Genomic DNA, 14,781 nt, shown 5'->3' with positions numbered 1-14,781 from the left:
ACATGCCACTCAAAAACAAATACATGGTGAGTAAATATGTAACCAAATAACTAGTTAACACTGAATTCCACAGTAAACTTAAACACATGCTATTCTCTATTGAACAATGTTCTTTAGTTAGGTCTAATCCTAATAGTGCAGTTGACACCTTTAACTCAAACCCATTGATAAACAACCCTAAGTGATATAACTTCAGGTACAGCCTCATACAAATATTACAAAGGCACTAAAACACTATTACCGAGTGACTGGGGTAGGATCTTTTTATGGACAAGCCTGATAACAAAAGTTTGGGCATTATCATTTCAGGAATGACATCAGACTTTTTCTTTTATACCCGTGTACTTTCTCTTTATAGCTTTGTGAGAACATTAAAGATCTGACCCTTATACTCCTTTAGATTAACAAAAGCACATTTTTTGAAAACAATCTGAGAGGTATACATATGGCTAAACAGCCAGACATACCTGATAAACAGAACTTAATACTAAGCTGAATGTACTGTATATTGTAAAATGGCTGTGAAATACAGTGTTTTAAAGTGTGAATGTTTAGTACTGTCATTGTTTTTTATATTGCAATGACATCTGTTCTTTTCAATAATGTCCTCAAGAAATTTTGGATTGAACTTGTTATTATTTGCTCACTTCAGTACCTCACATCTTATTTTTCTACAAACTTACATATTTAATTCTTCCACTCGTCTATTCATTTTCTGAGACCACTAATTGAAATTAACCAAAAAACACATTTCATATATAATAAATGATAATGCTGGTTTTAATATAATTTTAAAGGATCATTCCAGAACTTTTGAACATTTTTGAAATTTTATTGTTTCCACACCTGAGTTAGTTAAGCATCCACTGGCTGAAATTCCTCTGATCCATTTTCCACTGCCAGTAGATTCAGTCCAGATGCTGTTGGCATTAGAGTCCAAAAAGCCAGGAGACTCATTGCAAATATTAACAGTGTCAAAATAATTTTTAAAGTCCTCAATGTCCATCCTGTAACAAAAAAAAAAAAAAAATATATATATATATGTGCCTGTAATGAATGACATGTCTCATACTTCAAGAAGTATAACAAAAAGAAAAATACATGTTTTTTTGTTTCTGACTTCTAGTCAAAATTCCAAGGAGCAGCAACAGTTTGCACAAGCCAGGAAGCAGGGAAAATCATGCAAGCAACACATTCTCATTCACTCATGAGACAATTTAGAGCTTTTATTTAGCCTAAGGTCTTAACTACTGGGTAGAGTGGGCTATTCTTTAACAATAAAATTATAAATTACAATTATCATTGTAACATTAAACTCTTCTTCTAGGAAAATGTCAGTGCTGTCTACCAAAGAAGGTTAAGTACTCAAAACGTAAAAGTAGGGGATGGGGATGTACTGCATTGAAAAAAGACTTATTGGTTTAGCTATTAAGCATTCAAAAATCAAGGAAAGAACCAAAAATTGGAAGAAAAAAGTATAATTCACAGTAACTACATCTTATATGAATTAAATGTTCATTGTTTTTATAACTTTTACTGTCTTCTTTACAACTTGCAACCTATACTTTGTAAAAAATAACATCTATAGTGTCAGATCCACCTTTAATCATCCTTAATGTCCTGTAGTATTTATTAAAAAACGATGGGAGACAGTGGCTATAGTAGTAATCACGTTCAGTTTTGGGGGTATGGTGTTATGGGTCCACAGCTCTTCCAGCAAAAGCCAGCTTGTTTTTAAATAAATAATCACCGCGCTCGCAGCTTAGCGACTGTAGCAAGCCGCAGGGCGATCTGCGGTGTGGGCGTTTCTCACCTAAGTGAAAAGGTGAGAGACTGCCCGCATCCGTGATTGTTCCTGTGGCTAATGGTGACATTACCGACGGTGTTGGGGTCAAGGGCTCCCTAATAGCTGATGGGAGCGTGAAGCAGAACCTGCATCGTCACAGGGGGCCCTGACAAAAATGGTAAATTAACAGGGAAATTACAAAAGAGATGTAATCATTTAAAAATACTGCAAAAATACAAACGTTTCTAAATTTATTATAAATTAAAATCACAAACTTATGTGCTTTTCAGAACACAGTATAACAGAAGAAGTAAAAAGACCAATAACAATAGCAAAAATGGCCAATAAAAAATGCAATCAATCAGAGGTAAAATGACTCACTGCCCATGAAACCATCTGGAACAAAACCCTGAAGCCACAGTGAGCCCCACAAATTAACTTGACTATCACTGTCATAGATCTTTTGCTCAATTTTATTTACATATATAACGAAGAATTTCATTTTGTTATTTTGTTATTCAAGTTACACAGCTCTTTGGTCTTGCCCGTGGTGGTGGAGAGGTTGGAATGGAAGAAATTGATTCTGTGGACAGGTGTGCTTTATACACATAATGAGTCGAAATCAGGAATATCTGTAATTTATTTATTGATTGATTGTAATCTGTATGTCAAGTGGGCACACAGCCAATCTGTGGGAGCCAGAATTTTGGCTGAGTTGTAAGGAATCAAATACTTATTTCTCTCAATGATATGCAAATCAATTTATAACTTTTATGTAATCTGTTTTTTTTTATTTTTGGTTGAAATTCTGTCTCTTTCCATTAAAATGAAACTACCATAAAAATTAGAGACTGTTCATTTCTTTGTAAGTGAGCAAACTTACAAATTCAGCAAGGGACCAAATACTCATTTCCCCCACTGTTTATATATAGTGGCCACCAGGGTATGCTCTAGCTCCCAAAACACCTGACGCAAAGGCTTGGACAAAAGGCAAAGCCCTCACTGACTGACTGACTGACTGACTCATCACTAATTCTCCAACTTCCCGTGTAGGTGGAAGGCTGAAATTTGGCAGGCTCATTCCTTACAGCTTACTTACAAAAGTTAGGCGGGTTTCATTTCGAAATTCAAAGCGTAACGGTCATAACTGGAACCTCTTTTTTGTCCATATAGTGTAATGGACTGCAGCTCGCTGGCCGTGGGAGGCGGAGTTGCGTATCACGTTATCATGCCTCCCACGTAATCACGTGAACTGACTGTGAATGCAGTACGTAGAAAACAAGGAAGAGCCCCAAAAAGCGCTGAAGAAAACATTCATTACACAATTGAGAAGGCAGCGAAACAATAAGAAGCGAGCGAGTGACGCATACAAGCATATTCATAAGTGCAGCTAAGGCGGAAACAAAGCACGGTGTAAACCGTAAGTTTAAATTAAGTTTGGCAAGATTGCTTTTCTCCTGTACAACTATACGTTGCATTCTCAACAGTAAGCTTGCACGACTTGGTCATATTACAACCGGAGTGCTGAACTGACAACGTGGTATACAAAGAGAACTATAACAATCGTAATAAACGAACAATAAAACAGCGGGGAACCCGTGGATTAAATGAAAAGGCTGCTTCCTTGGTGAAGCAAGGAAAAAGGATGGCCTTATATGGCGTTTGTTTATAAGACAGCGGAGAAGCTGTGTAAAGACTGCTTCACAAAAAAACAGCAGAGCGCCTTGTATGAGCAGGCAGTCAGCTAAAGAAGGGAATCAATAAATAACTATAATTGTAATAAACGAACAAAAAATAGCGGAGAATCCGCGGATTACATAAAGGAAATGGGTACCTGAACAGAAAAGTGAGTCTCAAATAGCTACACAATAACTATAACAATCGTAATAAATGAACAATAAAACAATACAGAACCGCTAAGCAAGGAGAAAGGACTGCCTTATATGGGGTTTGTTTATAAAACAGCGGACAGGCTGTGTAAAGGCAGCTTTACAAAAAAACAGATCCTTAACAAATTGTTATTGGTATATTTTCCCTCAATTTAAAAAGGTTTTCTTTTCTTCTTAATTAAAATTTAAAAGCAATACTTCACCGCTGCGAAGCACGGGAATTTGGCTATATGCAGTGAGTGTGTACGCCTGATGAGCCCAGAATTAGGGCGAAACACGTGTCGCGTACACTTTTCATTATTTGACAGTAAACTATTTTCAACCATTCTATGATCTGCTTCTCACAAATGAAGGCACCGTGGCGGATGTTAGCTGACTTGCTGGCCAACCACAAGCGTTACCTGGTAGGTAACCACCCATACAATCAGATTGTGATTCAGACTACGAATGCCGTGAATGTAATTACCCCGATCTACATGCTGTTAAATAAACGAACCACACGACGTGGCACAATGTTAGGGGCTTCGCCTCTAGCGCTGACGTCCGAGGTTCGATTCCCGTAAGGGAGTGCAGTGAGTGTGTACGCCTGATGAGCCAAGAATTAGGGCGAAACACGTGTCGCGTACTCTTTGCATTATTTGACAGTAAACTATTTTCAACCATTCTATGATCTGCTTCTCACAACTGAAGGCACCGTGGCGAATGTTAGCTGACTTGTTGGCCAACCATAAGCGTTACCTGGGAGGTAACCACCCATACATTCAGTTTGTGATTCAGACTACGAACGCCTTGAATATATATATATATATATATATATATATATATATATATATATATATATCCATCCATCCATCCATTTTCCAACCCGCTGAATCCGAACACAGGGTCACGGGGGTCTGCTGGAGCCAATCCCAGCCAACACAGGGCACAAGGCAGGAAACAATCCTGGGCAGGGTGCCAACCCACCGCAGATATATATATATATATATATATATATAGAAGTAGATATGTATATATATATATATATATATATATATATATATATATATATATATATATATATATATATATATATACATATATATATATATATATATATATATGTCAATGTATGTATGTATGTATGTATAAATGTATGTCTATATTTATATATATATATATGTGCATATGTATATATATGTGTATATATATATATAGATATGTATATATTTATATGTATATATGTACATATGTATATATATATATGTAGATATGTAAATTTGTATATGTATATATATGTATATGTGGCTGTGTATATGTATGTATATATATGTATATGTAGATATGTGTATATGTAGATATGTATATATATGTATATATGTATATGTATATATATGTTTACATAAATTCTTTAACACACTACTTCTCCGCTGCGAAGCGCGGGTATTTTGCTAGTATATATATATATATATACACATATATATGGCATCATTTTCATAAATTTGGCTCTGTCTGCCACCACAATGGATTTGAAATAAAGCAATCATTACATGATTGAACTATAGACTTTCAACTTTAATTTAAGGGGTTTACCAAAACTATTGTATAAGCCTTTTAGGAACAACAGCCATTTTTCTGCATTACCCCCCGATGTGTTTGGACAAACTATTATAATAATCCATCCATCCATTTTCTAACCCGCTGAATCCGAACACAGGGTCACGGGGGTCTTCTGGAACCAATCCCAACCAACACAGGGCACAAGGCAGGAACCAATCCCGGGCAGGGTGCCAACCCACCGCAGGACACACACAAACACACCCACACACCAAGCACACACTAGGGCCAATTTAGAATCGCCAATCCACCTAACCTGCGTGTCTTTGGACTGTGGGAGGAAACCGGAGCACCCGGAGGAAACCTACACAGACACGGGGAGAACATGCAAACTCCACGCAGGGAGGACCCGGGAAGCGAACCCGGGTCTCCTAACTGCGAGGCATATTATAATAATTCATATAACAATCATTTTCTATATTTGGTTGAAAATCCTTTATAGACAATGATTTCCTGAAGTCTGGAACCCATAGCTATCTCCGAGTGCTGGGTTTCCATCCTAGTGATACTTTATCAGGCCTTTACTGCAGCTGTCTTCAGTTGCTGCTTGTTCGTTGGACTTTCTGCCATCAATTTTGTCTTCAGCAAGTAAAATACATGTTCAATTGGGTTGAAGTCTAATGACTGATTTGGTCAAGGAAGAATATTCCACTACTTTGCATTGAAAAGCACTTGGTTTGCTTTTACAGTATGTTTTGGATCATTGTCCATGTATACTGTGAAGCGTCATTCTATTAGTTTTGCATCATTTGTCTGAATCTGAGCAGATATTATAGCCCCTATGCACTACAGAATTCACCCTGCTACTTCTGCCAGCAATCATATCATCAATAAACACTAGTAGCTGACTTCCATTTACAGCAATGCATGATCATGCCATAAAACTGCCTCCACCATGTTTCACAAATGATGTGGTATTCAGGGATCAGGAGCTGTTTCTTCTCTTCTCCATACTCATCTCTTTCTACAGTTCTGGTACATATTGATGTTACTTTCCTTTGTCCAAAGAAAATTGTTCCAGAGGTGGACAGGCTTTTAAAAAATGTTTTCTTGTAAAGTCTAATCTGTCATTCTTATTCTTGAGGTTTACCAATGGTTTGCACCTTGTGGTAAATCAACTGTCATTCTTTTCATGAAGTCTTTTCTTGATTTTAGACTTTGGCAATAATAGGTCTGCCTCCTGGAGTGTGTTACTTGTTTTGCTAAATGTTTTGAAGTGATTATTCTTCACCAAGGACTGCGATCATCCAGCACAGTTGTCTTCTGTGGTTTTCCAGACCTTCTGGTCATCAATTTCTTCCTTCATTTTAAGAATGTATCAAATGGTTGATTTGACCACTCCTTATGTTTCTGCTATCTCTCTAAAGGGTTTGTTTTGTTTTCTTACCCTAATGATGACTTGTTTTTATTGCACAGACAGCTCTTTGGATCTCATATTGAGAGATCACAGACACAACCTCCAAATGCAAATTCGACACATGGAATCAATTCCTGCTTAATAGTTAATGAAATAATGAGGGACCTGTTCCCACCTGGCTATGGAACAGCTTGTCAGTGAAATGCCCAAATATTTTTGAGTCTCTGGAAATGGGAGGGCTATGCAGATACATGACTGTCATTCCTAAATGGCTAATACAATAGCTTTGGTAAACCCCTTAAATTAAAGCTGAAAGGCTACAGTTAAATTACATAATGATTGCTTTATGTCATATCCATTGTGGTGGCAGACAGAGCCAAAATGATGAAAATTGTGTCACTGCCCAAATATGTATGGACCTAACTCACACTCTCTCTAAATATACAATATATATATTAAGTATAATTTATAGAATATATATATATATATATATATATATATATATATATATATATATATATATATATATATATATATATATATATATCTGCGGTGGGTTGGCACCCTGCCCGGGATTGGTTCCTGCTTTGTGCCCTGTGTTGGCTGGGATTGGCTCCAGCAGACCCCCGTGACCCTGTGTTCGGATTCAGCGGGTTGGAAAATGGATGGATGGATGGATAGACAATTTGTTTACAAAATGTGCTTGCATATACTTTTAATTACAAATATATTGCAAAATTTTAAATGTTGAATTTGGCATATTGATGTATGTGAGTAAATAAATCTGTAAAAGTTTCACTAAAGATTAAAATATATTTTAGGTATTTTTTCCAAAATTTGGTATAACGTTAGCCAACAAAAATAATATAAAATAAATGTGCTCTGCACTTTCTGGTTTTATGACAAGATGGCTGGCTGGCAAGGGTTTGCTATGAGCAAAAGGTGGGGTATGCCAGATTATCATTTAGAGATATTGTTAAATGATTTAAAGGTATCTTAAAATATTAAGTGAGACATTGAATTACCACAAGACGAGAAAAGAATAAGAAATTGACAAACCCAAGAAAAGTCCACAATAGTGAATGCAACACTGAAGATGCTTTAAGTGAGGATGCATGCTATAACTCCAAACTGTGCGACTGAAATGGAATACCATAGCCTACAATTTCTCCCCAGATAAGCTTTGTCATACTTAGTGTCACTCGTGATGAAATCACACCGTAGTAAATGTAGAGGACCAGTAAATTGTAATGTCAGTAGGTGCTGCCATACACTTATCCTGCACATGCTAATACTGCCCAGAAAGAAAAATCTCTTTAGGCACCAAGGTAAGTCAAGTGGCTTTAAGATCATCCCATCCATACACACAGTATTGCAATATAGATTGGCACTAAGTAACATCTCACAGGAATGTGCAACATACACATAAACACAGGACAAGTGCAAGACAAGTAAAAAAATATACTATACAGTGGAACCTCGAGATACGATCACCTCTGTATACGGGAAATTCAAAATACGAGGAAAGTATGAGCGAAAAATTCAGATCTAAATGCGAGCATTGGCTCGCGTAACGAGCCACGAGCCAGGCTGTGGGTATAGCTCGCGGCTTAGCGAGGGGGCGTGGTAGCAGTTGCGAGCCGCAATCTGCAGTGTCTGCGTTTCTCACTTAAGTGCACAGGTGGGAAACTGCCCACATCCATGATTGTTCCTGTGGCTGATGGGCTGCAGCTGCCATGTCCTCCCCGCATATATAGAGAAGCGCGAGCCGGTTAAGGGGGAGAAGAAGTAAAATAAAAGAGAGAGAGAGAGAGAGAGAGAGAGAGAGAGAGAGATTGAGAGAGAGAGGGAGAGAGAGAGAGAGAGAGAGAGAGAGAAAAAAAGCAGGCAGGCTGGCTCGCGTGTAACTGAACAGTGAGCTGAACAGGCGAGCCAAACAGCTGAAGCAGGGCGGTGTAGAGAAGGTCAGCTGCATTAAGAGTGTCTCGCCTGTTGCAGAGCCCGCAGGTGAGACGCTAAAAGAGAAGAAGCACCGGGGATTGTCATCTGTTTTTTAAAGACTGCATCCTTTTGACGTTTTAACCTCGTGTTAAAGGATTGTTATTCTTGTGTATTTTAAACCTCCACTTCACAACTGCACTTTGGACACCTGTTTTGATTCTTTTAATAATCAGTTATATTATTTACCAGTGTTATTTATTAAAGGTAGACTACAGTATATATAATTTATCAGTGTTATTTGTTAGGAAAATTGATTTTTATGTTAATATATTTGGGGTGCGGAACGGATTAACTGGATTTCCATTATTTTCAATGGGGAAGTTTGTTCTAGATACGAGAAATTCGCTATACAAGCTCAGTGCTGGAATGAATTAAACTCGTATCTAGAGGTTCCACTGTATTATAAATAGATAAATAAATAATATGTAAGTGAATAGATAGTAATAAATACTTAAAAACAGCTCATAAAAAAACAACACTAGTAACAAGTGTAACAAATGTACTGCATATACAACCCCAAATCAGAAAAAGTTTGGACAGTACAGAAAACGCAAATAAAAAATGCAGTAATTCTTAAATATACTTTGACTTTTATTTCATTTCAGACATTATGAGCCCAAGATATTTAATGTTTTGTCTGGTCAGCTCCATTCCTGCATTTCAGGCCTGCAACACATTCCAAAAAAAGTTATAAATAAGCTACTAGGAGCAGATCTAAGGGTAAGCGGCAGCACAGAGTTCCGAGTCCTGACAGCCAAGGGTTGCAGAACCTGATAGAACTACTTCAAATGCTACAGTATCTTCTGCCAGATGAAACGTGGACACAGAGTGGCCCTTCACAATGCTATAGGCTTTGTGGATGCAACTCTTTAATGGAGGGCAGAGAGGTCCCAATTATCTTTTCTGCTGCATGCACTATCCATTGTATGAACTTATGTCCAGGGACACTGCAGTTCCTAAACCGTGATGCAGCTGGTCAGAATGCTTTTGATGGTGCACCTGTGAAATGTAGCAGTGAAAAGTGATGAGGTTCATGGCTGGTGAGGCACAGACTCCTTCAGAGTCAGATTTACAAATATATGAACCCAAAAGGGTTGCTTATTCACTATTCAGTTGGCAGCATGCACACTGACTACTGGTTATGTTTCATATTTCATCAGCATTCTTTACACACATATAGGTAAGGTACATATTTGGTTAAGAAAGAGCGTTATATTTATAGTGGCGAGAGAGAGCGGAGAGAGCGCATTTGCTCCGCACCCTCCATGTGTTCTAAATTTGCTGTTGCAATTCCACAATTCATACTCATTCAATACAAATGAAAGTATAGAGTGGTGTAAAAAAATGGATTTCAGTTTGACCTTTATTGACATATTTAGTTGTTTTTAAAAGCTTTTAATTTTAATGTTTTAATCAATTTTAATACAGACTGGATAACATGAAAGAATATTTTATTTAAGGTCAAAATTTAGTTTTTAAATATTGGATTGGTTTTTTTTCCTAGTCTGATCCCATTTTTTATAAAACTGAAAACCGTTTATGGTCTTACCTTTATTTGTAAATGAAGTCCATGCGCCCATCCTCCACGAAAACCTCCGTCACTTTCTTGTAAAAGTCCTCCTTATTTTCCTTTAGTTTTAAAAGTCTTAGTCATTCATTTTGGCAGTCAGTCGGAACAAGAAATTAAAATAAACGGACCACTGCAGTACATTTGACTTTCTGATATCGCTAACTTATTGGCGCCTAGATCCTCTGCGTAGAACAGCAGCAGCAGCAAGCACCTGATGGGCTCACATGCACCCCCTTGCACCTTTGCACTGTGGTTTTATGTCCGATTAGCAAGACTAAATATGTCACACACATTCATTAAAGATATTAGCCAGTCTTTGGAAAGTCAGGGTGTATAATAAACGTGTCTGCAAACATTATATTGCCAACATACAGAGAGACAGCAACAGGCAGCGCCAATTGCATACATCAACCCAGTGTGTAAGGGACAGCACAGTCTGAGGAGAGGCTTGGCTTGTTGCTCCTGCACCTCACGTTTCTCCCCTGTATTTGAACAGGAAATGCACAAATTCAGTGATTTTGACTATAAAAATGATCAAAATGATTAGAATCATACAGAAAACAAATTTATAGCACAGACCAGTGGGCAAATTTATTTTATGTTATCATTACTAGTTTTTTTACTTTTCATAATGACTGCCTCCCCTGACCGCACATCCCTGAAATGTGGTGAAAATGGGGGAAGGCAGGTTTGCCTTATTTAGCTTCTGAAGGAAGTGGGGATGTTGCTGAGCCTTCTTGCTTATGGAGATGGTGTTAATTGTTAGCTTCCAGAGGCAAACCAAGGAATTTGGTACTCTACCAATTCAATCACAGAACCCTCAATCTACGGTGGGGAGGGGACAGTATAGGCCTCAGTGGTGAATCTACATTTTTGGGCCCTTAAACTTGAGCTACTATGGGGGAAACTTTGCAAGCAGCAATGAGGTCTGGATAACCACCATTACCTTCTTCAATGTGGTTGTTCCATGACAGATCAGCAAATTCTTTTAATTTAACCACTACATCTCAGATTTTGATTCAAATTACTGTATGGGATTAATTTACATGTCAAAATCACTGGTGTGAATAAAATTTCCTATACCTTATAGTTTGAGTTATGGGGGAATGGAAATTAAAGTCCCTTCTGGGGCCTCTCTGGGATTAGGGACTCTGAAGCTTAAGATTCATTAATTTCATAGTAGATCCACCCATTCCTGAAATCAACAATGATCTCTTTTGTCTTGTCCCCAATAAGAGAAAGACTGTTGCACTTTCACTAGTTCACCAATTATCATATCTCCATTTTTTAAAATCGCTCATCCCCACTGCTTATTAGATCCACCACCGTTGTGTCAACTGCAGACTTAATGATGGTGTTTGAAATGTATACAGCCATACAACTGTGAGTCAGCAAAGTGAACATAATTAAATCATACTCCATCATTATACACAGAAATAAGATATGGTTCCCAAAGGGCACACTACTAGAACCTTTACTGTTTTCATTTTACATGCTTCCACTGGGATCGATCATTAGAAAACATTAATTTAATTTGACACCCAGTTACTGTATACCTTTCTTTTAAACCAAGTGATGTGTCTCTTAATTGTCCTAAATTAGATGTGTTAGTGAATTAAAGGAGTGGATAGATGAAAACTACTTGTTTGTGAACACAGACAAAACAGAAATGTTAATTATTGGAAGGAATGATGCTGATTGCATCAATAGTTTGTAATTATTTAACTCAGCTGGAATCACCATTACTTTTACTGAATCAGCCTGCAATCTAAGGATTATCTTTGACACTAGAATGTCATGTAAAGTGCACATTACAAAACAATCCAAAGCATGTTTCTTCCATCTTAAAAATGTTGGAAAAGTAGGGCATTTTTAAAATACACAGAATATTGAGAAATTAATTCATGCATTTATATGTAGCAGATTTGACTACTGCAATGTGGTGTTCACTGGCTGCTCAAGAAGCTGTTTATATAGCTTTCAGTTAATTCAAAATGCTGCTGCAAGAATTATTATATGAACAAAAAAATACAAACCCATAACTCCAGTCCTTGAGTCCTTACACTGTCACTCAGTTGAGTTTAGGGCAGATTTCAAAATCTTCCTATTAACATGTAAAGCTTTATGGTAAATGGCTAAAGCCCTGCTTACTCATCTCAACTTATCATTACTTACAAACCAGAGCACACATTAAGATCTCAAGATACCAGACTGCCTATGACTTTAAGGATTAATAAAATAACAGTGGGAGATCGAACTTTTAGTAAAAGGGCCCCAAAGCTGTGGTATGGTCTGCCTGGTACTATAAAAGGTTCCCCTTCAGTCTCAGCTTTTATATCCTTGCTGAAGACTCATTACTTCAGTTTAGCATACCCAGAGTAGAGCTGCTGATTAGCTGTGCATAGTGCATCTCTGTTGTTAGTCATTAGTAGTAGGTGGTGCAGTGGTAGTGCTGCTGCTTTGCAGCAAGGAGACTGTGGAAGATTGTGGGTTTACTTCCCGGTTCCTCCCTGTGTGGATAGCGCTTTGAGTACTGAGAAAAGTGCTATATAAATGTAATGAATTATTATTACTAAGATATAAGTAATGTGATATTTATAAACTGTTACTAACCCTTGCCTATTCTGTGTCTCATCTCAGATTCTCATGTGGCACTTCTCTACTACTAAGTTGTTTGTCTGCCTATGGAAAAAACATCTCTGATAAAGGAGCACTGTAGTATCAGGTAGTATGGACCTTTCATCAGAATGGCTGTCCCAGCACTGACTCAACTATATATTGGCCAGTAGGGGACTGTGGCTATTTGGCCGAGGTCTCCAGGACTCTGAACAAATCTGCATCCTCATATGTGATAGTTCTGTATTAAGTGAGTGATATAATGTTTTCTTTGTAGTTTGTATTATTGTATTGTACTCCTGAGCTGTCAATTATAGATTGGCCATCTAACTCTGTGAAGAGGAGTACTTGTGGTCTGTTTTGTATATTGTATTTAAGCAATTTTTTAAAACCCATTGCATGCCCAACCAACCTGAAACGGGGGTCTCTCTCTGAATTGGATGGAAAAATGAGGAAACAAATACAAAAATAACGGCTACAAGAGATGGGGAAATGTTACTACCATAAAACATTGGAATATTTTTTATCACAATATATTATCGATAAACTGACAAGTAAAAAGGAATTTTTTTTTGCACCACCCTTGGAAATATACAAAAGATATAAAAGTCACTACTTCTACATTCCTGTAAATTATGTAGCACTAGTATTAGTAATGCTGCATGCATTTTGACAGAAATTGCTCTGCCCACATTTAAGTTAACCAATTGAGTACATTTGTTTTTCAAAGTGCTGCAACGACAAAATATGTAACGCAACCCACAAAAAACAGGGGCAGTCTCTGCATAATAATCATGAGAATTTCCTTTAAGAGAAAACTCCAATTTGGCAAATATGAAATATTCTGAATAAAGTTTTTGTGAAAATGCATCACATATGATAATGGAGGGATATATATTTTGAAATGATATTTTCTAAAGATGCAATATTAAATTCTCAATTATTGACAGATAACCCTACTACAAACATACAGTTAGGGCTCATGTCACGAGGAATCATCCAGAGCTAAGCTTAGATGAGGTACCAATATCTGTGTTGTTTCATAATTGCACAATTCAAGAAATATCGCGGAGACTTTAGAGATAACTGAAATTATTTTCCACAATAAAAAAAATGATATTAGTGGATTAAATTGAGTCAAAGGCTTTTCTTTTAAGATGTAACACATTGACAGGTTTCCAAATGTTTTTTTTTATTAATTCACCAAAGTATTACAACAGCGTACAAATCATTTTGGTGCTCTTCACCTAAACACCCAAGAAATCACCCCAGACACACCCCTGCTTAAGTATTTTCTACTCAATTCCATCCAACTACATATTCTCATGCTGTCGTTCATTATAACTTCTTCTATGACACCTCCCCTTTTTAATTTCAATTAGATTCAATTCAATAACAATCAGTAATCTAATCACTCATCACTTAAGCAATTTCAATGCACCGTTCTCAAAATATAAAAACATTTCTAACATCACACAACTTTTCAAACTTCTGTTGCAGCTCTAACACTTTAATTAATGTGAATCATTGTACATTTTTTTCCTCACCTTTTTTATTAATTTATCATGGTTCATACTTTCTTTTTTTTTCTTCTTCTTTACAGTCTCAGTTTAGAAATGGGTTTCCTTGCTCTTCTGGACCATTTTATGATGTGTTTTTCTGCAGACAATTTTGCAGTAGCTGAAGGCATCTTTTCCTCTTCAAGGTAAAGTTTCTCCTCACCTCATGTTCTTCTTTGCATTTCCACCCTTGTATTGTTCAAGGTTTCAGACAGTAATGTCTGTAAAGGGTGGTGGTTCCTCCTTTCCTCATCTCGGTCCAGCATGCTAACAACATACAAACGCAGAGTCACTTTTTCATCACCATAAGGGGTCCCTTCCATGTGTTTTCGTTGTCCAGTTTGACAAGGATTGGGTCTCCCTTTTGCAAAATGGCAGGTCTTGTTCTCCATGTCTTTTATTGAAGT

The 14,781-nt window shown here is 37.1% G+C and overlaps 1 protein-coding gene across 2 annotated transcripts in view; it reads right to left on the bottom strand.

Annotated features, from left to right (window-relative positions):
• Positions 1-14,781, bottom strand: part of LOC114649337 (calpain-1 catalytic subunit-like) — a 125,766-nt gene that overhangs the window by 31,629 nt on the left and 79,356 nt on the right. For both annotated transcript variants that reach the window (XR_007934344.1, XM_028798843.2), the window contains exon 10: positions 847-1,007. Coding sequence is in view for 1 of the 2 variants with exons in the window: in XM_028798843.2 (XP_028654676.1) it covers positions 847-1,007 (161 nt within the window). In the remaining variant the exon portion in view is untranslated. The remainder of the gene's footprint in view (positions 1-846; positions 1,008-14,781) is intronic.

Source organism: Erpetoichthys calabaricus, chromosome 3, assembly GCF_900747795.2.
Source record: "Erpetoichthys calabaricus chromosome 3, fErpCal1.3, whole genome shotgun sequence".
Classification (NCBI taxonomy): domain Eukaryota; kingdom Metazoa; phylum Chordata; class Cladistia; order Polypteriformes; family Polypteridae; genus Erpetoichthys; species Erpetoichthys calabaricus.
This window is presented reverse-complemented; position numbering and strand designations above follow the sequence as displayed.